This window comes from Haliotis rufescens, unplaced genomic scaffold, assembly GCF_023055435.1.
Source record: "Haliotis rufescens isolate VD_foot unplaced genomic scaffold, xgHalRufe1.0.p SCAF_13, whole genome shotgun sequence".
Taxonomy (NCBI): Eukaryota; Metazoa; Mollusca; class Gastropoda; order Lepetellida; family Haliotidae; genus Haliotis; species Haliotis rufescens.
In genome coordinates, this window is record NW_025963813.1 from 30,912,146 (window position 1) to 30,939,378 (window position 27,233).

At 40.4% G+C, this 27,233-nt stretch overlaps 2 protein-coding genes across 12 annotated transcripts; both read right to left on the minus strand.

Annotated features, from left to right (window-relative positions):
* LOC124152868 lies at positions 1 to 10,223 on the minus strand. 9 transcript variants are annotated; one of them, XM_048394386.1, is made up of 11 exons: positions 9,973 to 10,187; positions 6,566 to 6,683; positions 6,393 to 6,436; positions 6,009 to 6,107; positions 5,436 to 5,480; positions 4,929 to 4,978; positions 3,733 to 3,910; positions 2,614 to 2,652; positions 2,224 to 2,313; positions 1,670 to 1,741; positions 1 to 1,296 (listed from the first exon to the last, which is right to left on the minus strand). In XM_048394386.1, exons 3-11 carry the CDS (start codon positions 6,394 to 6,396, stop codon positions 1,055 to 1,057), a joined length of 819 nt encoding a protein of 272 aa, XP_048250343.1. In that variant the 5' UTR covers positions 6,397 to 6,436; positions 6,566 to 6,683; positions 9,973 to 10,187; the 3' UTR covers positions 1 to 1,054. The 9 variants fall into 9 exon arrangements, with proteins under 9 accessions (XP_048250343.1, XP_048250344.1, XP_048250342.1 ...); XM_048394387.1 differs by having other exon boundaries at positions 9,949 to 10,187; XM_048394385.1 differs by having other exon boundaries at positions 9,943 to 10,187.
* A 4,850-nt stretch (positions 10,224 to 15,073) lies between these two features.
* LOC124152864 (caspase-8-like) lies at positions 15,074 to 24,029 on the minus strand. Of its 3 annotated transcripts, none has more exons than XM_046525915.2 (8): positions 23,689 to 24,029; positions 23,057 to 23,166; positions 20,961 to 21,104; positions 20,239 to 20,298; positions 19,358 to 19,435; positions 18,612 to 18,911; positions 16,593 to 16,794; positions 15,074 to 16,370 (listed from the first exon to the last, which is right to left on the minus strand). In XM_046525915.2, the coding sequence occupies exons 2-8, from the start codon at positions 23,157 to 23,159 to the stop codon at positions 16,238 to 16,240; spliced, it is 1,020 nt and encodes a 339-aa protein (XP_046381871.2). In that variant the 5' UTR covers positions 23,160 to 23,166; positions 23,689 to 24,029; the 3' UTR covers positions 15,074 to 16,237. The 3 variants fall into 3 exon arrangements, with proteins under 3 accessions (XP_046381871.2, XP_046381870.2, XP_046381872.2); XM_046525914.2 differs by lacking the exon at positions 23,689 to 24,029 and adding an exon at positions 23,251 to 23,343; XM_046525916.2 differs by lacking the exons at positions 19,358 to 19,435; positions 23,689 to 24,029 and adding an exon at positions 23,251 to 23,347.
* Between the last annotated feature and the right edge of the window lie 3,204 nt (positions 24,030 to 27,233).

Below are 27,233 nucleotides of genomic sequence, written 5' to 3' on the forward strand. Positions count from 1 at the left end.
GTCCGGACTACTACAAGCAGCAATACACACACACGCACGCACACACACACACAAACACGTGCATGCACCTCGCTATATAAGTGCAATAATCTTGGACGCGACGTTGAACCCCATTTTACCCCACCTGACCTCACCTTTTATTTAATTGGTGACAAAGAGAGAGAAAATGACGACGGGAACCATCAGAATTAGCCTTGAAGGGAAAATGCCAAATGTTAAGATCCTAAGTACATGACCACGTAAGTATATAAACGCTAAAGGCGGCAATTAAATACATTATTTCATTGAAGCTAGTTGTGTAGAATAACATAGACTAACACTTAATCTACAAAACATTCCTTTAAACTAATTGTAATTTAGTAGACTTGGAAAGTAGACTTGGTTAAGTTTGATCTAGACTTGCTTTTAGTAAGACACTTACAGTGTATCATGCTCATTTTCTGATACATATACATGCTGTATGACTGGAGCGTTAAAAATGTAAAACATCCTCTTTCGAGATAGGGGAATGTGAGTGACTTATGTTATATGTCCATGGACGGTTATGTTAACCTATTTCAAACATACGATGGTTTTAGAATTTGCATTTAACCTTTGTCATGTTGAAACCTTTTAACATCTTTATCCAACCACAGACATAAATAAGACTATCTCACATGATTATCCTTCCAATAATGGAAAATAATATTATTCCTTTTCATGGTATAGGTAACGGCAAATGATTTTCCTTAGGATACCAGATGATTTGTACTTCAGATTTGTTTGGATGGTTTCATATTTCATCACATGCATATACACATGTAGCATGTAGCGTTAAGCCTTTAACTGTTCATATCACATATGTTGATGGCTGAGTATACTGAGGGAACATCATATTATCAGTTTAAATTCCTTTACACGTTCGCGTAATCAAAAATATTCACAGCATTGAGGATAGTGATGGCTTCTGAACAAAATATGCTTTCAAGAATCTGATACTCAGAAGTACATAATTGTGTTACGTATGTAACCCTATGAAGGTTTATACACATGACGATATTACTAATTATCAAAACTACTTATGTACTACCGTGAACCTAGAAACAAACACTGCCAGAACAAGCACCCCAAATTTGATGAGTGGACTACTTGATGTAAGTCCTGTCATACATCCCAGGACAAACAGGGGCAGGATGATGTACAGCAGAAGGATTCCTGCAGCCTGCTGCAAGAGATGTTCAAAGTCATCTTTGTAGAACATGAATGTCCTCTTCAGTTCGTTTCTGATGTTCGTGTTGCCATCGTTTGGGTCTTCATCTAGGACACGAAGTATAGAATACACCGTTTAGTGCCGCCAACTATGATTGATAAATACAAATATAATCTAGTTTGATATATTTTGTTCCTAGCAGGAATATTACTTCCGATGTCGCAATCTTCGGACATACATGTGCATGGATGTAACCAAAATACTTCATAATAATGGTGTGGTACTAAAAGATATTAACATGCGTTCTCATAATCCAAGCATTGTAAAGTGTAACTTTATGCGGGTCGTAGACGTTAACCGATTTGGTGCAACTTCCAAGATGTGCATATATGCTATATAAAGGACAGCCTACAAGTGTACATCTTGCCTATTGCTATCGTTATCATATATGTTGATTAATATCAATTGTACAGAACATACCAGCATATGTGTCCTTATCTGAACTGTTTGCTGCTTCTGTTGGTCGGGTGTAGTTGTTGACAATGACATTGCCTATTGAAACATAAAAGGACACTGTAAACCAGTGTGTGAACCTGGGCTGCTGAATCACAATGATTTATTGGTGCTACTTTCATGAACATCCACGTTATTATCGGAGGTGAGGTGAGGTGAAATTGGGTTTTAACGTCGCGTCCAAGATTATTGCACTTATATAGCGACGTGCATGCACGTGTATGTGTGTGTGTGGCTGCTTGTACTAGTCCGGACTGATGCCGATTTATAGTGCTAGCTCACTGAGATACAATGCCGCAGTTTAACATGAATACCCCACTCAGACACAGTATACTGACTCCGAGCCGACCAGTCCTTGTTTTAGCCCCTTAATGCCGAGCGCCAGACAGGGTAACAACAAGTACCATTTTTTAACGTCTTTTTGTATGACGCGGCCCGGGATCGAACCCTGGACCTTCCGCTCTCCGGGCGGACGCTCTACCACAAGACCACGGAGGCGGTCCGTTATTATCGGAACTTACCTTGATGGGCTGGGCCGCTGGTAATACCTGCAGCGTATGATGTATCTACTGCTCCCCCAGATACTCCTGTCACATTTATTTGTCCTGGATCTGGTTGAGAAAATTAGGAAAGGCTATTGCAAAAAAGGGGTATTCACATCCAGATTCCATTGGAAACACCATCAAAGTGTGCATATAGATAACATCAATAATCTAGCGTTTGGGTGTTTTGTTTTTAGTTCGACGCTTCTGTTTATCTAAATGTAAGCAGAGTAGCCAATACACCTGATGTTTGTAACACCCGAATAAAGCAGACCAACACAGGGTGTCGGATTATAAAGGTATATGTACTTGTATAATAATTTGTTTTAACTAATTTCTATTGATTGTTTCTAACAGTCTCATGCTCACCTGATTCCCATCGTTTTGTCGGACCAGCTACAGGCGGATCTGTACAACATGTATAAAGTTAACATCCATTACTGAGATTTTATCAAAACGGCTCTATCGACAAAACGCCGGTTAGATTTTAAGGTATATCAACCATGTATACTATTCTAAACAGTTAGGAATTATTGGTCACTGTTCCTGAACTTCCATTGTTTTGCTTATTCTGTTTGAAATAAAACGTGTGTTATTGCCGAGAATAAGACGTATACATTAGAGCCATTAAACAAGTTTAAATCATTCATACAACAAGAGCAGCATTAAATAATGTACATTTACATATAATATATGTAAGTGTATGTTCAAGCTTGTAAATATTATATTTCCCACTATTGTTTTTTATACCTGTGAAGACGTGATTAACAAGCTTTTTCAAGTAAGTAAATGTATGCATTTCATCCACATGTTGTTTGTAGATGGATCATTATCAAAATTTGTACTCCTTTTGGTGTTGTCAAACTTTTAGAGATTTAACAAGAACCATCTAAACTTAACGAACAGTTGGGTAAATAATGCCAACACAAAAGAACATAATTTGGAAATATTTCAAGTAAACTTGAGAATCCGTGGAAATCTATTGTCCTTGTTGTAACCATTATAGTTACCGATCTTTTGCGGAAATGAAAAATATATACAATATTTCTTTCGGTGTATTATTGTAAAACTAATATTTTACCTCTGTCTAGAAAAGAAAAGGAATCTCACTTAAATATCACCACGTTTAAAAACCTGGATTATCACTCTTTCAACAATTTCAGACCATATACCACTCCACAACAAGATGATAAAGCACTGACAAGGCAAATGTTTGATGATATGTGTTAATTTGGTTCCCCAATGAAATATTAGGGATGAAAGTTAAGGGCTATTTCAAACATTATGAAAGATAGAGATTACTGACATAAAAAGGGTACATATTTTGATAATGACCCAGATTATGACATCATGATTATCACAGCAATTTTGGCATGATTTGTATATCTTTATGTTATATGGACATACAATTACGATAAAAGCCATCAATGAAACCTAGAAACACAATTCCATATAATGTAGAATAACACCATAGACCTGTTTTCTTACCGGTCTGTCGCATGTCAGGGACGCTTTGGCTGCATGCGTGGTATGGAAAGTGTGCGTGACAACAATATGACCCCGTTCTGTTCGCGCGAGGGTCAACATCATGGCCAGACAGCCACCCAGCTGAATGGGCTCGTTGACGGGTCGGGGTGTCGGTTAATGCCTCACAGTCAACAGGAGGCTGTTAAAATGAACATGACTTATGTAAACGCAACACGATAATAAGGTGAGGTGAAATTGGGTTTAACGTCAAGTCCAAGATGATTGCACTTATATAGCGACGTGCATGCACTTGTGTGTGTGTGTGTGTGTGTGTGTGTGTGTGTGTGTGTGTGTGTGTGTGTGGCTGCTTGTACTAGTCCGGACTGATGCCGATTTATAGTGCTAGCTCACTGAGATACCATGCCGCAGTTTAACAAGAATACTCCACTAGGACACAGTATACTGACTCCGAGCCGACCAGTCCTTGTTTTAGCCCCTTAATGCCGAGCGCCAGACAGGGTAACAACAAGTACCATCTTTTAACATCTTTTGGTATGACGCTACACAATAATAAAAGACAGTAAAGAAATGCATCATTTTGGAGGGGTCATGAATATGTATATAAGACTTAGTGATAAACATACTGAAAAACGCGTGGTATTTTCAACTTCAAAGAGTGCAGTTCAGTTGCAGCTGGAATAAACCACATTGACTGTTACTTGTTATGTATTGGACGTGCAAGGATTGAACCACTGGTTGCGTTCAGGCGTATGTTTTGGTTGGTACCTTTAGCCATCACCTGCAATCTTTTCATTGTTTTAAATAGTCGTTTTCTACACCCAATCAGTGTCACATAGGCATAAACAATATGTTAATCACATTGTCGACGCACTCAGACCTATTGATGCATATTGGAATATGTTCCTGTTTGACACCCTATATACATACATGCAGGTGACCCTTCAAAAATGAGTGTAGATCAAATGACCCAGTAGAAGTTCACTTTAAATACATATTTTATCATAATGTACTATTATACACGATTTGGGTATATACGCTATTCAAAGTCTCTTTATTTGTTTGTGTTACATGGCTAATTTAAGAACGGGATGGTTCGAGAAGCCTGATATATTCATACATTAACTTTAATATATTTAAATGAATACACGTTAGTGCTTACCACAAGAAATAATTATATGTGTGAGCCTAGTACTTACTGACAAGAGGTCACTGTCATCACTTGGTTCGCATGATAGTGTCTGTTCAGCTGTTGGAAAGAATTTAAGACAAGAATGAAAGCTGTCATTTATCTGTGTACAATGCATTGGTGTGACTAATGATAATGCAATGGTATAAAGTTAGATAATTTTACATGTAATAAAAGTATGTATTCCCTCAACTCGGTAAATATTCAGATTATATAAGTATATTCGAGTTAACGTTGTATAACAATCTCCGATAATATATCTGATACGTGAAGGATAAACTCACAGGTGTAGGGTGTTTCACAAATTATCGATAGTATTGAGAAACAAAAGTAAATCAATAGGGGTTGCCAATTCCTGAAAGAGACATCTTTCCAACATCTGAGAACGAACCTGCCGGTGATGCCATCACTGTCAATTATATGATGAAACGCAACCAACGATCACTTCGGAATTAAGTCAGATGGCGAAAACATGTTCGTGTATGAGTAAAATTGCACTTTTCTTAAGAAGAATTACCTTTAACTTCGTTCTGTGTCCGATTTTGACGATCGAGTTTCCTTTCTGGAACAATCAAAATGATTTTATCAGGTGAGGTGAGGTGAGGTGAGGTAAATGAAATGGGGTTGAACGTCGTGTTCAATATTATTGCGCTTATGCAGCGACGTGCATGCATGTATGTGTGTGGCTTTTTGCATTGTACTTGTCCGGACTTATAATGCCGGTTTTATAGTGCTGGCCCACCGTGATACCATGTTTAACATGGACACCCCACTCAGACACAGTATACTGACTCCCTTAATGCCGAACTCCAGGCAGGGTAACATCAAATACCATGCTTTTACGTCTTTTGGTATGACGCGACTATGGGTTCGAACCACCTAGCTTCCGGTCTCAGGGGAGACGCCATATCCACTACACCACGGAGGCATTGCCTAGAAACTATTACAGCTTTTTACAATGAACCTCATATATATGCTTATATAATTTATATTTCTCACAAAAGGTAAACAGAAGAAAGTAACTATGAGGCTAATTTGACATTATGCGAAATAGTATTGCTAATCATATGACTAGTAGACTATGACCTACTCTGTTTTCGTGTCAGCTGCGTCTGATCAGGGCATTCCGTCTGGCCTTGTTTAGCCCCTTTGCGCCGTGAGAGCTTTCTTGTGAGTTTTGTTAAATGACCTGCAGGGTGTACATGGATTATGTGTAACTTATACTATTTCAGCATTTGGAATTTCAATGGTAACCCACTCCAATTCGGCAGCATTGAAACGCATTGAAGGAAGTCTGACAGATGCATGCGTACTATTAACAATATTAATCAAGATGTTGGATATGAAAGGGGAGATAAAAATAATACACGAGACTAGATCAGTCACCAGTGGCCAAATCAACCAGATATGACTCAAGATACTCGTTTTTTCTAGTCACTACCAAGTATAAAAGGATTCAAACTGATGTACTCACCCATTTCATTTCACATGTTGAACAATATCGTATTTCAGCACATTCTGTAAGAAAAATAGGACACATTCAAGAAAGAATCTATCAATTTTACCCTGTAGGAGGAATCACAAACACATTATGTGAATTCTTAACATATGTGCTACAGTGCACCAGTGCATCTCTCCGCTTCATACCTTTGGTACATGTATCTGTTCCAAAGACGTGATTTTGTACTGTTGTGGACGCTGAAATGACGGGCAACTGACGACTGAGGCTCTCCAGCTTCTATACGTTCGATGGTATATGTACACTCTTAAAAAAAAAGAGGTAGATTTTTAGAAAATGTATTGTACCTTATTAAGTCGATATATTTAATTTAATATGATCACAGATGCAAATATGAAATTTCGGAGCTCGATAGTCACATGTTGTCCTTGTACAAATGCATTGAAAGGCATTGTCATGTCACATAAGGCCATAAGGTTGCGCTGAACCCACTATCTCGTGTGACCGCCCCGGCCAGAATTCACAGCTCTGCATCTCCTCGGCACTGACTGGATAAGTGTATGAATTCTGTCCTGCGGAATTCTGCGCCATTCTGTTGGTACCGCGTTGGCCAGTTATGGGAGTGTCTGTGGCGTGTTCCGACGTTGACGTACTCGTCGATCGAGTTCATCCCAGAGGTGGTCGATTGGGTTGAGATCTGGAGATCTCGACGGCCAGGTCAAGTCGTTGATGTTGGCATTATGAAGGTTGTCTGCCGTGACGCGAGCTGTGTTCGGTGGAGCGTTGTCCTGTTGAAACCGCTCCCTCTGGCGGTCAATTGGAAGAAGGTGAAGTTGAAGAATTTGATTCATGTAGGGATTTGCTTTCAAATTTCGCTGAACCACAACCAAGTCAGATCTCGTGGTGAAGGATATGACCCCCACACAATGACACTACCGCCACCGAATTTGCCGAATTCAAGTACACAATGTAGGGCAAAACGATCATTTCGACGACGATAAACACGTTGTCTTCCATCTCGCCGGTGAAGAAGAAATCGTGATTCATCTATAAAAACAACACTCGACTCCAGTTTCTCAAATTCGAAGGCTGTAAGGTATGGCACCAACGCAAGCGTCGCTGTCGATGGATCTGTTGCAAAACAGGGACGATAACTAGTCTTCTGGGTCGGATTGCAGCCGTGCAACAGAAGACTGCGATTCCCCTCTTTGAATACGTCCTATGGCGATGTTCCGACCGTAGCCACTACCACAAGTTACGAATGCCATAACGTGCACGTGCATTTGGCTTCACTATTTTCCTCCATGACATTTTTGAATAAGTGTGAAAACAATGCAGTTTAAAACATTGCAAATCGACAATGACGCACCGTTTGTCGAATATCAGACCATCAAGATATTCCAATAACACAAATCCAATTTATATACCAGATTTGTTGTGTAGTCAGGATCAATGAACTTCATACTACCTGCGCGTTTCGTTGTTTTGAAGAGTTTATACCGAATTTAGCGACGCATTCAGTCAGTGAGAAGGCATTGCAGAACTGTGATACAGAACAAAAGTGTTCACAACTGACTTTAACTGACTTTAACGCTGCTATATAACGTTTGTGTGAGATTTATGTCAGTCAGAATTGACAACAGACACTATGAAGTTCACATATATTTGCTTCGGTTCAGATATATCATTCGAAATAAAGTCGACGCTTGTAAATATTTTCACCTGTTCGTTCCGTTTCAGGAGGGGTTATACTAGATGATAGCGCGAGGCGAAGTGTGAGTTGAAATGGGCTTTAAAGTAGCGTTCAAGATCATTGCACACATACAGCGACGGGCATACGCGTGGCTGCTTTTGATATTCCGGACAAATGCGGGTTCTATAGTGTCAGCCCATCATTGTTCATGCCACAGTTTATCATGCATACTGCACTTCGACTCGGAGCCAACCAGTCCTTGTTTTTTTCCCATTAATGACGAACGCCAGTCAGGGTAACAAAAACTCACATTTTGTAACGTATTAATGTATGGCGCGCCGAGGGTATCGAAGTACCGACCTTCCACTCTCGGGGCAGACGCTCCATCCAGTACACCACGGAAGCGGTTAAATTAGTGTACGAAGCCCAGCTGCACAGTTCTGATAGTGTTTTCGTCAGCTCATGTCGATATATCCACTGTGTTGCAAAACGAAAATATTTCTTTTGGTTTTTCTTTATTTATTAGCAGCAAAATCTCTTCACTTGTACACAGCAGACGTAATTCAAAATCAGCATACCTATTTTATTAGTTTCAACAAAATCAGTAATGCTACTCTCGTGTCAAGTGGTATCTGTTTCGACAGAAAATCTAGGCTGATTAATTCTTGCATAGACAATTTATATTTACACCGCTTTTTAAAAATATCACAGCATTATAGCTGCGGGAGACAAGGAAAAAGCCCCACACATTGGTCTAATGTGAGAATGTGTACCCGGGTCGCCGTTTTGACGCGTGAAATCTAAGATACCGTTGGTAATTCGAACTATCATGTTTATAGATCTTGTAAAGTGCAGTTTTTAAGAAGTATGTGGTACATTAACTTCATTCGAAACAAACACTAGGAGAGCAACTGATACTGAGGTCATGTTCAGCACATATCGTTATAACACACGTTAAGCTCCACTTATAGGACACAAAGGACGCCACTACCTCGGTCGTTGGCAATCGCCCAATTCTACCCCGGAGAGATTTCCCGGGAAAGGGGGGCAATTTCTATGACGTGTAAAATCGTGACTAAGATGGTACGAAATTATCTTTTGCAATGCCCATTTATATAACCTGTTATCACAAACATATTGATTGTAACAAATCAAACACTGTGCCAACAATTAACAGAATACAATACAATTCGTCGGGCACAGATTCTTCTAACGTCATTAGATAAATCACGGTTTCTTATAATAATCTTATTTTGTTCTGACTTTTGGTGTTTTTTTACAGGTTAATATTCATTGGAATCTTATGTCTGAAATTACCAAACTGCTCAAACATGAAGATAATTTATGTATTTCACGTAAACTTGAAAATCAAAGATGATTAAGGACGTGTATTCATTTACAGTGATTAATATGGTGAGTCCTGACCTCATTTATACGGAAACTTTGCTTCCGGGCGATGTCCATGAATTTTAAGAACTTACTTAAATCTAGGAATGTTGTCCGTGGCAGTGATATACTTTACATATCAGGTTTCGAACTACAAAAAAATACGTTAATATAGAACATGCTTAGAACCAACTGAGGGATATGACGAACTGTTTTTGTGCCCCGTCCATTTTCTGTATACATGCTACATATATGCTTATAATGAACTACGGTTATAACGAAATACAATAAGTGGTCACTTTGAGTTCGTAATAACCATACTTGATTGTTGTTTAGCAATTTGATTGATTCCAAGATACTTTCTGCTGCAAGACATACGCGAAGGCATTGTACACACTTGCTGGAACGTTACTGATTGCTGCTTTAAACAACAAACAAATAAACATCATTACCTATTACAAAATAGGATATAAAATTGTTACTCACATTTACCTGAGCCAAATTACTAAGACATACCAACTGAAGTCTCTCTGTCTGCTGTACGTGTACATGCGTTGTGTTGCCTGACCATTAAGCATATCTCATGAGCTGGATGGTATTTCAACGCTGAATGTAGGCAATGGCTCATACATTCTCGTGCTTGACGTATGTAGTAAGATACTAAAATAAATATATTACTTTAACAATGTGACTTCTCGTAATACACTAAAAAGAATCAATCCAAATCGATTGAGAGTTACCTACTTGATCATAGATATACAGCTATTTCTGGGGTCGTGTTGCGAATGACATGGAAATATATATAGCAGGTTATAAAAGGCGTTTGAATTGCACGACAACATAGATACAAAAATAGATTCAGTGATTGTAGGGTTGACCGTTTGTGGTTTCTTTATGTTTGTGTGTGTGTCATCACACATGCAACATAAATAGTGAAAGTGGGTGTGCGTATAAAGACACCATTGTCAATACTCAGTCTAGAGTGTCAATAGTTAATGTAAGGTTTATCAAGAGACTGGTGTTATATATCGAGTCACTGACATGTATGTTCCTGGTCATATAGGATTCAGCTCACACCATGGAACATAATTATCTCATTCACGAAACAACATTGTTTCCGGGGATTGGCAACTGTGATCATATTGTTTATGATGAAGCTTTGCACTATAGCAAATCAAACATCTTATTAATACCGACCAGGATAGCAAGCTGTAGTACCAAAGCCTTCCAATCTCTTGACAAGTACATGGAGATGAAGAAAGACAATTTTTCATCATATATTAGGTAGAAAATACAAAAATCTCTAAGCACAAATGACTTTGCAATTGTATAAATTATATTTTGAAACAACTATCGTATGAAATCAGCACATAGCGCTTTCCTTCAGTCCAAGTAAACTAAATATGCTGAGGGATAATTTTGCCATTAGGTACAGGGCCCCGTTCCACAAAACGATCTTAGCCCTAAGATGATCGTAACTCCCATACTTTAACATTGGCTTACGATTGTCGTAGTGCTAAGATCGCTTTGTGGAACGGGACCCAGGTCATAATCACACGTTTTGTGGTACTCAAATATATGCATCTACACTGTTAACCTGTGTTATGAGTTTATTGGATATGCATGTATGTACGCGGAGAGAGTAATTATTAACAAAACGAAACATTTTTTTCCCATTCAAACAGCTATAAACTTGTAACGAGATCTATTGCTGTGAATGTGACCAATACAATAATATAAATACTGTGATCCGACACAACACTCATGTGGTGCAAACACGAACACATTTCTTAAACTTTTGTCTTTACTTATAAGCAGCAATATCTCTGCACTTGTACTCAGCAAACGTAATTCGGAATGAACATACTGTTTAGGTTTTAGCAAAATACCTAAATGCGCCATCGTGTCACTGGATATCTGGTCCATCACTTGATAGTTGGTAAAACGCGGCTGTGCTTGTCGTAAGAGGCGACTAACGGGAAAGGATGGTCAGGCTCGCTGACTTTGTTTATGCATGACATTGTATCCCAATTGCGTGAATCGATGGTCATGATGTCAATCACTGGATTGTCTGGTCCAGACTCGATTATTTACAGACCACCGTCATATAGCTGGAATATTGCTGAGTGCGGCGTTAAACTTGTAAGACACAAAGGACGCCACCTCGGTCCTTGGCAATCGCCCAAATGTACCCCGGAGAGATTCCCCGGGAAAGGGGGGCAATTTCTATTACGTGTAAAATCGTGACTAAGATGGTACGAAAATATCTTTTGCAATGCCCATTTATATAACCTGTTATCACAAACATATTGATTGTAACAAATCAAACACTGTACCAACAATAAACAGAATACAATACAATTCGTCGGGCACAGATTCTTCTGACGTCATTAGATAAATCACGGTCATTATCTTATTTTGTTCTGACATTGTCTTTTTTACAGGTTAATATTCAATGGAATCTTATGTCTGACATTACCAAACTGCTCACACTGAAGATAATTTATGTTTTTCACGTAAACTTGAAAATCAAAGATGATTAAAGACGTGTATTCGTTTACAGTGAATAATATGGTGAGTCCGGACCTCATTTATACGGAAACTTTGCTTCCGGGCGATGTCCATGAATTTTAAGAACTTACTTAAATCTAGGAATGTTGACCGTGGCATGATATACTTTACATATCAGGTTTCGAACTACAGAAAACTACGTTAATATAGAACATGCTTAGAACCAACTGAGGGATATAACGAACTCTGCCCCGTCCATTGTCTGTATACATGCTTCATATATGCTTATAACGAACTACGGTTATAACGAAATACAATAAGTGGTCACTTTGAGTTCGTTATAACATACTTTATTGTTGTTTAGCAATTTGATTGATTACAAGATACTTTCTGCTGCTGGAACGTTAGTGATTGCTGGTTTAGACAACAAACAAATAAACATCATTAACTATTACAAAATAGGATATATAATTGTTACTCAAATTTACTTGAGCCCGACTACTAAGACATACAATACATCTGTCTCTCTCTGTGTCATACGTGTACATAGGACAAGTTATCATCTGTGTTGTGTTGACTGCATGCTTGGCGAATTAAGTAAGATACTAAAATAGATATTACTTTAAGAATGTGAGTTCTTGTAATACACAAATGCCTACGATAAAGAATTTAAACAAATTCGAATGGGAGCTACGGATGAATGACATGGGAATAGATAGAGATGGTTATTAAAGGCGATTGGATTGCATGACAAAGATGGGTAATGCAAGGCACAAAAATAGAATGAATGATTGTGGGTTGATCGCTTGATTTTTCTTTGTGTTTGTGCGTGTGCCATCACAGATTGCAACATGAGTAGTGAAATTGGGTTTGCGTGTACAGAAATCATTGTCAATACTCAGTCTAGCGTCAATAGTTAGTGTAAGGTTATCAAGAGACTGGTGTTTTATATCGAGTCACTGATATGTATGATCCAGGCCATATAGGATTTGGCTTACACGATGGAACATATCTCATTTATTAAAAAACATTGTTTCTGGGGATGTGTAACTGTGATCATATTATTTATGATGAAGCTCGTTTTTACCGACCAGGATAGCATGCTGTAGTACCAAAGCCTTCCAGTCTCTTGACAAGTACATTACTAATGAGGAAAGAAAATCTTTCATCACATATTAGGTAGAAAATACAAAAATTTCTAAGCACAATATGACTTTGCAATTGTATAAATTTTATTTTGAAACAACTATAGAATGAAATCAGCACATAGGGCTTATCTTCAGTCCAAGTAAACTAAATATGCTCGGGGGTATTATTGCCACTAGGTACAGGTCAAAATCACACAATTGGTGGTCCCCAAATATATGTATCCACACTATTAACCTGTGTTATGAGTTTATTAGGTATGCATGCATGTACCCGTAGAGTGTAATTATTAAAAAAAAATAATTTTAAATTCCATTCAAACAGATATAAACTTGAAACGAGATCTATTGCTGTGAATGTGACCAATACAATAATATAAATAGTACTGTGATCCGACACAGCACTCATGTGGTGTATACACGAACACATTTCTTAAACCTTTGTCTTCACTTATAAGCAGGAATATCTCTGCACTTGTACTCAGCAGACGTAATTCGGAATGAACATACTGTTTTGGTTTTAGCAAAATACCTAAATGCGCCATCGTGTCACAGGATTGTCTGGCCCATCACTTGATTGTCTGGTTTAACAGGTCGCCTTTGCATGGCAGTAGTACGTAAATTTCGGTTTTGTTTGATTGTTTGATGTTTAACAAGAGGCGACTAACAGGATCGGGTGGTCAGGCTCACTGACTTGGTTGATGCATGACATTGTATCTCCCAATTGCGTGGATCGATGCTCATGCTATCAATCACTGGATTGTCTGGTCCAGACTCGATTATTTACAGACCGCCGTCATATAGCTGGAATATTGCTGAGTGCTGCGTTAAAGAAACAAACGAACCAAACCAACCGCACTCAGCAATATTTCGGTAGGCACTTTGTGTGAGTGGCGTGTTCTACCGGTATATGAGGACATGTTTTTCCCTTTTCGCCAACTGATGATCTCATCACTGATTTTCAATCATCCATTCATATTGTTTCACCGCTATAAAACAGAATCTGTTGCGGCGGATAATCGAGACTGGCAATTATCTGTCATTGACGTTTTATGTTACTAGCTGTAACGCTGGGAAGTGATGTCAACGTTCTGGTAATGACATCATGCCACGGTCTGTTGTGGTATTAAATGTATGTCTCTATCAATCTGCTTCTGACAGGACAGGACAGGACAGGACAGGACAGGACAGGACAGGACAGGACAGGACAGGACAGGACAGGACAGGACAGGACAGGACAGGACAGGACAGGACAGGACAGGACAGGACTGTCTCTATCAATCTGCTTCTGTCATTCAGGACAGAACAGGACAGGGCAGGACTGTCTCTATCAATCTGCTTCTGACAGGACAGGACAGGACAGGACAGGACAGGACAGGACAGGACAGGACAGGACAGGACAGGACAGGACAGGACAGGACAGGGCAGGGCAGGGCAGGGCAGGGCAGGGCAGGGCAGTATTTACGCTCAGGCCGGGATCCTCGGCATATGAGGTACAAATTTGCAAACAGTAAATACACAAGATGGCGGGATGGTTTACATGGCTATATGACGGCGGTCCGTAAGTAATTGAATCTGGACCAGACAATCTTGTGATTGACATCATGAGCATCGATCAACGCAATTGAGATCGATGACATGCATCAACCAAGTCAGCGAGCCTGACCAGCCGATCCGGTTACGACAAGCATAGTCGCCCTTTATGGCAAGTATGGGTTGCTGAAGACCTATGCTACCCCGTATCTTCACGGGCCTGGTGTACATGTTGTATAATAGGAAATCACTATTATGCCTACGAATCTAGTTTTGGCACTTAACAAAGGTTTGCACTGCAGGATGATGTAGACTCGTCAGGAGAAGGACACATTAACGTTGGCCTTATATGGCCTTTTTCAAAATTGTACCCTTTGACCTTTGTCATATTACAACACTGTACAAGCCAAGTTGCATTTATTATAATGAATGAATGAATGAATACTTTTATATCCCCCAATGCTTTTGAGAGTAGAACATACAATTACATGACATTATTTGTCAACGGAAATGACAAAATAACTATAAATACAACAAATTGAACTGGGTAAGCAGTAATAAAGTGATGCGTAAAACTGTATTTACATGATGTGTGACATAGCTTCACAAATACAATATGGATGTTAAGTTCCATGAGCTGACATGTTTAGCCACGATACTCATGAGTGTAGCCCAGCTGTCAAGTGTCATGTCCTGGACCACATCTGTAATGGCACCGAAATGTGTCAGAATCTTGACGTCATCACTGAAAGTGTCCTGAAGTCTGAGATGGGTGCCAAGCCTAACATTCTCAAATAGAGACTCACTAAGCACAGTTCTCTGTTCAATCAGTAAAGCAATAGGTGCTTAACGAAGTCATCACAGAAGACACATTTGTAACCGACATATGACAATAGAAAGCAAATTTGTGACCTATTTGGCTGCTCAAATCGTTTCTAAAAGGAGAATGAATTTACGCCTCGTCTGAGTATTTTTATTTATAATACATTAGCATTAATGACTCTTAACATGGCATTAGAGTATTGGGGAACAATTATATCAACAAGGATATCCATGCGTTAAACAAAAAAGGATAAATACAAAAAATACCATGAGCAAACTGGAATGTATTGTGTAAATACTACAGAGAACAATAAATATATTTTTTCAATATATATAGATATTTGCGTCAGTGTTAGTTCGCTATTGTGAAACTCGAAGCCCATGAACATGAAAGAGTTGATGGTAAAATAGAGTATTCTTGCACGTGAATTAAAATAACCATTCAGGTAACGCTAGTATTGCTCAGTGAGGCAACTTTAGAAATGGCGTGTGAATACCATGCTTGGGGGAAACGCCCCACGTATCATATATGCTAGATGATTGGCAGCTATGTTCGTCTACAGAATCACCCATTCATTGCAAAAGCCCTGTCTGAACCTATTGGGAACTGAAATAAAATATAAGATGGAGAATACAGACATTGCATCGACGCGTGGTGCTTAAAATGACTTCTTCTTGCTGGCCTTGTTTATCAGCTGGGGGTACCACGTTTACCGGATTGGTTTAATGAATGATAACAGTCTACCCAATTTATCATAGAATAACCCCAATCAAAAGTACACTTTCTTCAACAGGGTTGTCTTCGTTTCAGCCGTTTGTCTGAGAAACTCCCCTTTAACTGTTTCAACTTGATGGTCGTTCACTTTTTGACGCACGGCCGTCATTATACTGTCCAGGTCATCACTGGAAGAAAAGTAATGTGAATATAATCATCTATCGAAATTAAGTCAATGACACAATCACAAAACTCTAAACATAAATATAGTAGGCACACCCTTACAGTTGCAAAACATGACTTAGATCGGGTTGGGTTCATTGACGCTTTGAACAGTATTTCAGTTACATCACAGCGTGTCAGCTTGATGAGGGTGGAAAATCTGAAGGGATGCCCGTCCTTCGTATTACCTCTTTGTAGATTCTTGCAGAGATTGGACGAGTGCCTGAATAAACCAGGAACCAGTCTCGGTGTTTCTGAGAGCCTGCGTCCCCGCCACTGTGGCGAAACAAAAGAAGAAATCTGCCTCTGGAGCCACCATCTTGTCAGCCTGAACTATAATTTCTGTTGCGGCAGGAGCGCTCCCGCCGTCATCACCTTGAACCGGAACGGCTAGAACAGCAAATGAAAATACTTCATCAAAAATGTTGTAAGCAGCAATTCAAATGCGAATTAATTAAATGTTCATAACTTTTGATAACCTCCAAAACAATGATAACATGGCATGAGTTAAACTACTTATCCTGAGTCGAATGTTATTTTTAATAACAGAAAGTGAGATTTCACGCTGACATAAGATTTCAAATTCATGGAATTGTCATGGCTTTTTTGCCTTATAAACCAAACGGAATATATTTCGGCGAGAAATTGAGACTGGTTATTCTCTATCATTGACGATATATATACTAGCCACATAAAGAAACTGTGTACGGAGAAAATATAGATATAGGGGCACACCGTCCATATATGAAATATAGGTTTGAACACAACAATTATTGGAGACATTCAAACGCTCATGCACGTGCCATGCGATATGACGTCATTGATGGGGGCCTATGGACGTGCAATGTGTTACTGCACGTGCATCCTGTGCAACTGTACACAGCATGTGCAACTCAAAATTCGCTGTCACTTTGGAAAGCATGATCTGTGGTCATTCAAAAATTCAAAACTTCTCAGGCGCAGACACAAGCATATCACAAGCAAATCATGCCAAGATTGACAGCTGCACAGCGTCATGAAGCCATTGGAATGATCCGAGCGGGAATGAGGCAACAACAGGTGGCAACACATTTCCAATGCCATCGTAAGACGATATAGGCATTGGTGAGGCGTTATCAGAACACAAATGACGTTGCCGACCACCCACGTTCAGGAGTAACGACGCCAAGACCGGACAGATGGATTCGAGTTACACATCTCCGACACAGGTTCCAAACGGCAGTAACGACGTCCCAGACAATTCCTGGACTGCGCCGTATCCACCCCAACACTGTCAGGAATCGTTTACGTCAGTACGGGATTCGACCACGACGCCCTGCCATACGTCCCATCCTGACACACCGTCATCGAGTCAACCGTCTAAGATGGTGTCGAAATCATGTTCGCCAACCTCGAATATGGTGGAGAAATGTTGTCTTTACAGATGAATCGAGGTTCAACATTTCCCACAGTGACGGGCGCCAGCGTGTCTACCGGCGTTTGGGAGAACGTTATGCACGCAACTGTATTGCGGAGAGGAATCGTTTTGGAGGTGGCTCTGTGATGATTTGGGGTGGGATAACAGTACGGCACCGAACCCCTTTGGTGGTTGTTCAGGGCAATCTCACCGGTGTTGGCTACAGAGATCAGATTCTGAGGCCTGTGGTCATTCCTTTCCTGCAACGTCATGGCCCGGGATTGACATTTCAACAGGACAACGCTCGTCCTCACACGGCTAGGGTCGCAATAGATTTCCTTCACCATAACAATGTCATGTTACTGCCATAGCCTGCAAATTCTCCAGATCTCTCCCCAATAGAGCATGTGTGGGATGAAATGGAGCGCCGTCTGCGTCGTCTTCAACATCCTCCAGATAACGTCCGTGACTTGGCACAGGATTTGAGGAGGATATGGCAGGCAAATTCCCCAGGCCTTCCATGCCCATTTGGTGGACTCCATGCGTCGCCGATGCACTGCTGTGATTCACGCACAGGGTGGTCATACCCGTTATTGACTTTGTGACTTTGTCGTTTGACCCCCTACTCCATTTTGATCTTCTGACGTCATCGTAACAGATGTTGTTAAGGTCCCGTTGACATTTTCTAATGGTCCTATCATTCAGCTGCTACAGCGTCAGCATCATTTTGTTCTTGCTGTGTTGTATTTCAATCCAGAATATATTTTCTCCGTGTACAGTTTCTTTATGTGGCTAGTATATATACACCCACCTTTTTGAATATCTTTGCCTCGACATGACTGAAAGAAGAACAGCTTTGGTTTGTTGGCCAGTGACGGACACGCTGACGCCTTGAAGTAGGATGTAATGGTACTGACTTCAAGCCACTCGTTGTCAGATCCCTGCACCGCGCCATCTCGTCCATGGGTCAGAAAGATCACTACGACACAGTCATGGGCCTTGTGCTCCATTTTGGCAAGTTTTTTAATCCTCGTTTCCATCACGTCAGCCTCGGAGTCGTCGAACGATTTCACTTCAAAATTGAGCTTTTTCCACACTTTCGTCAACTCATCTGATGGAAAAATAAGTCACAAAAACACCTAGACAATAATTATTTTATACTGATCCCGTGGTATAATGAACTTGCAAATTCGATTTCTCCAGTGTATCATCTCGATTCTATATTTTTTGTTGTTGCTTTTTTGTTTGTTTAACGGGGCACTCAGCAATATTACAGCTATATGACGGCGGTCTGTAAGTAATCAAGTCTGGACCAATCCAGTGATTAATGTCACGAGCATCAATCCATGCAATTGGGATACGATGACATGCATCAACCAAGACAGCGAGCCTGACCACCCGATCCCGTTAGTCGCCTCTTACGACAAGCATAGTCGCCTTTTACGGCAGGCATGGTTGCTGAAGACCTATTCTACCGCGGATCTTCACATGAGCGCGGGTATGGTGATGAAAAGAAAATGTCAACTGGAACATTCAAACTATCCCAATAGCGCATACCCCTGTCCTTCTCGGTTCCTATTCTCGTTTGTGATGGTTTATCCTCAAAGGTCTTATTGCTGAATATATAACACCAGCCTGCAACAGAGTGTGGTCGTAGAAGCAGCGTCAACAGTAAACAAAACACAGGGAAACAAGTATCCTTCGTTTCTACTCATTCTGATTAGGAAAATCACTTATGGAGGAAAAATCACATTTTGACTTTTCATTATATTTAAATCTACAAGATCTTTGGAACACAAAAATACAGTTCAAAAGCTTCAATTCATACTTATTACGGAGATACGTGACGTCACACATGGCGATCTGCACTGAAGTAAATTGACGTCGAACGTCTTTATGAGGTCATAGCACAAGTGTATCCTAGCACCAATAGGGTCCCTTTTCTCCTCGTGGGTCACATTTGATGTTGAGCAATAGTTCGCTCATTCCTTCGCATTGATTTCTTATTATTTCTCAAAAGTTATTTTGAACTTAAAATCATATCTTCTCACACGTAATATATAGTTGCACACATACAATAACCCGAAGAGGGTCCTTTTCAATTTAAAGCAAATAAATAAGCAAATAAACCCTCTTGTTCGTCTTTCATAGAACGAGTATGAAAATTATTGCTAACTGCTTTCAAAGGACAATCTGGCAATCTGGTTCACACAAGAACTATGCAGTGTTGGGGAGTCTTCACATTCTCCGAAAGGTTCTCGGCTGGTTCGACTAGGCAGAGCTTGGGAGAAGTCCCATTCGCTGTCTGGGCTGCGTGTAGAGGGGGCAAGGGCCCTGAGCTGATGATGAGTCTAACCAGCCTGACTCTGCCAGGATCACCCAAACCCTCTTTGCTGCATTTTTTTATTTTAATCTGTAAATAATAATAATATACTGACCTCTCGGGACTGAGTCCATTTTGTAGCGAGCCCCTTGACCTTGGTCGTTGGCTTTAGTATCTGCAATGAATAGTTCCATTATCCTTATCATTCTGGGAACCAAGATGGGACAGAACAAATCATTGTCCACAAAGATGATAAGAAACAAAGTGGTTGGTTGGTTGGTTTGTTGTTTAACGTCGCACTCAGCAATATTACAGCTATATGACGGCGGTCTGTAAATAATCGAGTCTGGACCAGACAATACAACGCTTGATATCATGAGCATCGATCCACGCAATTGGGATCAATGACATGCATCAACCAAGTCCGCGAGCCTGACCACCCGATCCCGTTAGTCGCCTCTTATGACAAGCATGGTCGCCTTTTACGGCAAGCATTGGTTGCTGAAGACCTATTCTACCCCGGAATAGAAACAAAGTGTGTTATGCAGGTGCTTAGACTTGATATTCGAGTGGCCAGGTGTGAGTTAGTGGGGTTTGTATCCGTATTGAACAGTGTTTCAGTTGTGTCCCGTTGTGTCAGCTTGGAGTGGGAGGAAAGCCAAAGTGTTGCAAGTCTTAGCTGTTTGCAGCATGAGTGACAGATGAGGACAGATATGGTGCTGACAAATCGAGAAACACAGTCTGGCACTGGAAGCCACGATCATTGGCTTCTGATACTCCATTATCATGTTGGGAAGTAATACGGGAACATTATACAGAAAATGCTTATCGTCTTACCTTGGGATTTGACTTTGTTTCCAATCCCACCTTCCACAAGCCCAAATAGCTTCACGTCTTTAGTTTTAGCATCCTTGGCGGGGCCCTTTATTTTTATATCAGCTTTTGCCAGATCTGTTTTGAGTCCTTCTGACTTCGGTTGACCTAACAGGAACACCAAAATACCAATAAACATGTAAACCATGAAACTAAGACCTACTTGTTTCTGTTTTGAATAAATGAATAAATAATTCTGTTTTATAATTGCATTGACTGAAGATAAGTTTCATGAAGCACTGTTGTCATTTCCATGGCCGTATGACCTTAGCCGCCAATATCAAGCACGTAAGGTGTGAGTGAGTTGGGTTTAACGCCGCTTTTTAACAGTTTTCCAGTTATATCACGGCGTGTCAGCTTAATGTGGGGGGAAAGCCCGAAGAGAAGCAGGTCTCGGACGTTTACCACTTCGGTGAAACCCACGAGCACGGGTATGGTGCTGACAAACCTAAAAACACAATCGGGGCGAACCGGGATTCGAACCGACAATCATAATTTATGTTTCTGGCGTACCCAAGGGACGCAACTCAGCACAGTGAATCGCGGTGCCTTAGACGACTGGGCCACCCGTGCTCCCAAGCACGTTAGGAGCCGATAATCATGCATGTTAAAAGTGCGATTCCGACTATATCATACACGTTACTATAAAATAGTGATGACACCAGGTGTTCGCGAAATGGTGACAGCCCATACACCTGTGGCAGACCAACTGACAGGTATTTACGATGCACAGGTGTGTTGAAGATATCTTCCCAACTCAGCTACATAGTCAATACTATACAAAGAATAAACTTCCTATATTTAAAACCTTCTTGAAATATAAGAACCTTCCAACATTACACTTATTCAGGATAACTACCAGAAGCTGTATTACTGAAATTTCAATTGAACGCACACATCGGCTAAGGAGCAGAACTATACCAAAGGCTATCACATGTAAATCCCTATCCTGTAAAGACACATCGGGGTGTTTCCAGGCACAAGAGAGAAGTTGACTGATGATGAGACTTTAATAGTTTGAGAAGAATAAAAAGCAAAGGAGGGGTGATCAGAGCCTCATCCCCATCATATTGGAGGCATAAACTTGTCACACGACAAGCTTATCAGATTTCGGTCACATGGCGGCGTTCTGTAAATAGTCGAGTCTGGACCTGATAAGCCAGTGATTGATATCATGAGCACTTATCAACGCAGTTGGGATAAGATTACATGTATAAACCAACTCAGCGACCCTGACAACCCGTTAGTCGCAGCATACAAGCGTAGTCGCCTGTTACTGAAAGCATGGGTTACTGAAGTCCAGGTGTAACCCTGGTCTTCACGGGACAGATACTTATATTGATTGATTGATTTGTTGTTTTACGCCGCACTCAGCAATATTCCAGCTATATGACGTCGGACTGTAAATAATCGTGTCTGGACCAGACAATCCAGTGATTGGTATCATGAGCATCGATCCACGCAATTGGGATCGATGACATGCTTCAACCAAGTCAGCGAGCCTGACCACCCGATCCCGAGATACTTATACACCACGATGGGGGATTACAGAGGTGGACCTTGAACTAGGTATGAATTCATTGAATCGTGGCAGATCCTATCGCCAATCACCTAGGGCCAGGACGGACAGTACGTAACAACGCCGCTTCTGTTTAAATTATCCATGTTTGTATAATTAAGCAAAGTGTATTAGTAAAACTGTCCACCACTTTCAACCATACTTCAGTTATCTCTTATTGTAAACTTTGTTAAAACCACAAGAACGAATATGGATGGTTATCGGGAGGAACATTCGACCAAAGACCAGCGGATCCTTGAACAACAAAGGGACGCAACTCTGCACAGCAAAATGCAACGCCTTTGACTACTGTGCCAAATGTTACCACTATAACCAATGAGTGTTATGAATGTTGTCAAAACTATATATAGCCAACTACTTTCAAAGGACAATCTGGGTAACGCAGAAGGCTGACATGTTGGGGAGTCTCCACATTCTCCGAAAAGTTGAGTGTAATAATATGTCATGTATTGATGCAGTTAAGAACACAAACAAGTCCTACTTTCATACTCATTGTTGACTCCTCCCGTGACGGCTGCGGCCATTGTTAAAGTCTCAGCCGTACCTTCCCCTGCCTCGAGTGTTATGTTCAGACGGTCTGCCATGGTGCTGCTGTAAAGAAATCAAACCCATGTCGTCAGACAGATTTTTAAAACACGTTCTGACACAAGCAGAGTTCTATCGGTTAATACTCACTTATTTTTATTTCCACATTTCAACCGACAACAGATCATAAGTGAGGTCAATACGACCTACACGCTCCGGAAGCTCTGTTGTATGCGGTCGGCTTCGTTGGTGCTCGCCTTATAACGGGGTTGTGTGGTAACCTTTAGCGTGTCACTGACGGGAGATGTTGACTAGAGTTTAGAAATATGATCTTCCCGTATAACCCATTTACCTTGGTGAAGCGAGCCGTGCTTTTAATGATCATTTCTACAATAAAGACGGTGTCAGAACATATAGGGAATACTTTCAAAACTGGGTGACCAAATACCAAGCTACAATTATCTAATGCTTAGAATTAATTCGTATTCGATAATCATATCAGCTACATACATTATTTACGGTCTCTACCTAATTAAAACGACCCCTTTTAATTTGTTCGATGTTATCAATGACCAACAAAGAACATACCTGTTACTGTCGCGAGCTGTTCTCGACTATGCACAAGCTTCCGTGTCGTATTGTTTATCTGGGCGTATCGTATTCCTGAAGAACAGGACGCTCTCTTCGAGAACTGGCCTGTGCACCACAACTAAGTCACGTGGTCTTCAATGTCTCGTGTCCTAGTTATTCAAGCGTTCGTGTCGTACTCGAAGAGCAGCTGAGTCAAATCCACTGACCCATGACAACGCAACGGATGCTTACTCTCCGACCTATAAAGATCCTCCGATAGGATATTTCCGATACCTGGCGCGTTTCACAAGTGTACACTATATCACACTACCTGCAGCTATGTGACATGCATTATTTACGTTGCAGCATTGATTATATATCTATATATAGCTATTACGCAATGCTGATGACATATGATGACAAACATTGAGATATTATTATCACTTAGTATAGCTATGAGTTTGTTTGTACTTTGAATCGTGTTTTATTTGGGAAGCAGCTATAATTTATTCACGGCGCTAAGATCACAACCCTGTTCGTCTAATGTTTAGAGCTTTACTGTGCCTGGGTTGTCTACCCATGCCTGAGTGGTTTCTCCACAGCTCAGTGTAAAGCGTGTTGTCACAGACACGTATTGCCCGTTTGGGGGGAGACAATAAACGGGCCTGGGGGTGTTTGGATCAGGATAACAATAGAAAGTGCTACAATATTGAGATTAAAAGCAGTGAATTTATTCAAATACTTAGTAATGGAATAGTGAGTGAGTGAGTATGGTTTTACGCCGCTTTTAGCAATATTCCAGCTATATCACGGCGGGGGACACCAGAAATGGGCTTCACACATTGTACCCATGTCGGGAATCGAACCCGGGTCTTGGGCGTGACGAGCGAACGCTTTAACCACTAGGCTACCCGACCGCCCCTAGTAATGGAATAAGATTAATTGAAGGTTTTTTTGCAGTTAAGAAATGTAAGTGAACTAAGATAAGAGTACACAATGTCATTTAGAAAGTGGTCAAATGTAACAAATGTTTTATTTGGGATAACAATCCCGGATGGGACTCAACCCAAAAAAGTACGAGAATCTGTACTTTACTAAGAAAGTGTTATCCTAAATATAACATTTGTTCAAGTTGAACTAAGCTAGTTTGACAATATAGATATTAATTACAGATAAAAGAATCAGACACTTAGTAATGGGATAAGGTTATTTATATTAACTTCAATTAAGAACAGTAAGTAAATTAGGTATCTAAATGGGGGGAGATGTTTAGTTGGAGTACGGATGAACATAGCTAAGATCTGGAGTCGGGTTGGGGGTTTTAAATATAGGAGGTGAGGTGAAACTGGGTTTAATGTCGCGTCAAAGATTATTACGACTGCATGCACGTGTGTGTGGGCTGCTCGTACTTGTCTGGACTGATGCCGATGTATAGTGCTAGCTCACTAAGATACCATGATGCAGTTTAACATGAATACCCTACTCAGACACAGTATACTGACTCCGAGTCCTTGTTTTATAGCCCCTTAATGCCGAGCGCCAGACAGGGTAACAACAAGTACCATCTTTAACCGTCTTTTGGTATGACGCGGCCGGGGTTCAAACCCCGAACCTTCCGCTCTCCGGGCGGACACTCTGCCACTAGATCACGGAGGTGGTCTTTGAATACAGTAGAAGTTTATACGTTCCTAAAACACCGAGGATGCTACTTTCACTTTGCCCTGGCTTTATGGAGCAGGATACAGCATCTTGGACTGTGTCAAATTCGTGGACTAGGCCACAACAACATCGGGGAGATCGGGTAGCCTTGTGGTTAAAGTGTTCGCTCGTCACGACGAAGACATGGGTACAATGCGTGAAGCCCATTTCTGATGTCCCCCGCCGTGATATTGCTGGAATATTGCTAAAAGCTAAAAGCGGTGTATTATTAAAGTCGCTCACTCACAACCAACAACAACAACTTTGAAGGTTGGCACATTAAGACAGTCTACTACGGTGTGAAAGTTTTGAACAATGACATATATCTTGTGAACTATACCGGTGGAGCTGTACATCTTCTTGGAGAGTGTGCATGACATTTTGCTTGTCGTGAACCATCAAGTGTCTGTGATGATACGTGCTGCATGATATTTGTTGACAACCTATTTTTGCGCACGCTTTAGAGCTGATATAGATACATAAATGATGCAATAAAATATAAATGGCTTTTTGTTTTATTTTTGTGCACCCCTGTTAACAGTAATATGGGTTGCTCAACATGCCTACTTTTCAAACCTGCAGTCACTTATCTGCTACTATTTACCTTTAAAAAAAAATAGACGAAACAGGTTGATACCGGTTTTTTACGACCAACAATTTCAAAGAAACTGATATAATGAGATTGTTGCAGCCGTTGATGCAGGCCGACATCTGTACATGCAAGCATATGGTGTGCGTCAGCCCATGTAATTATGTGTCCATGTCAGGATTTGTTTTATTCAGAAATAGCTCACTGTGATATGTAAGTATTAAACGCATGGGGTTAGTTCTATTCATTTCCTAGTGTCACAATCTACACTAATGTATGCGACTTACACTCATCTTATAAAGCATGCCATTTCACAATTACAATACGCAAATAAAAGCAATAATATTTCATTCCCGTATATTTACTGACCACTTTTTCTCTAAAGGTAGTCATTGAGTGGTCACTGCACGAAGCCTTGGTGTCCGCATTGTGCAGCAATAACACAGATTACCACAATGTTAACTCTAGTATACTGTTTGTTGAGCGAGATACAGTCAATGAAGATGGTGTACGTCTGACGGGGGCAGAAAGGGAATCCATTGTGACGTATATAGGTCACGTGTTATATTTGGTCTTCAAGTCTGTTTGAATAACTCGATGACTGTCTTTAACTACATCAGTCTGAATATAGCACAGTATCAATATGCGAAATGATCAGGAACACATGCTAATATGTATATTTATTAATATGTTATTTTAAACCAAATTTGATATGTATGCGTATGATATTAATTTTTTAACACATTTTATCAAGGTTTATGATTTTTTGTTTGGCAATAAATATCGTATATAATAGTATATTTATGATAGATTTGAGGTGAAAGATTTCTTCTCTGGTACCATATAAGCAAAATACAACAATAATATATTGAACCTGTTATATGGGGCCGCTCTCTGTAAATAGAACATTTTTCGCCCACGTTTCCCAGAAACACCTGTAGATTTACTAAAAGGACGAAATGATTTTATAATGTAGAATCTTTTCTGAGTGATGAAGGTCAAGTGTTTCACTTGTTTTAATGAAAACAGCGTCGAACCCATGACGATAGGATTCTGGCACACCTAAGACGACTGGACCTCCCGTCCACAGTGACATTTAATAGCAAGCGTATGATCTTTTGGGTAAACTACCTAAACTAGAAATCCGTTGTTTGTTGAGCAATATTGTTTGACGGTACTCAGTCTTACCACTGAAACGTGATATTACTTTGTGTAGTCCGGTAGCCTAGATAGTTGTTAAGCCAATCGATCATTACGCCGAGAACAAATTTGTACT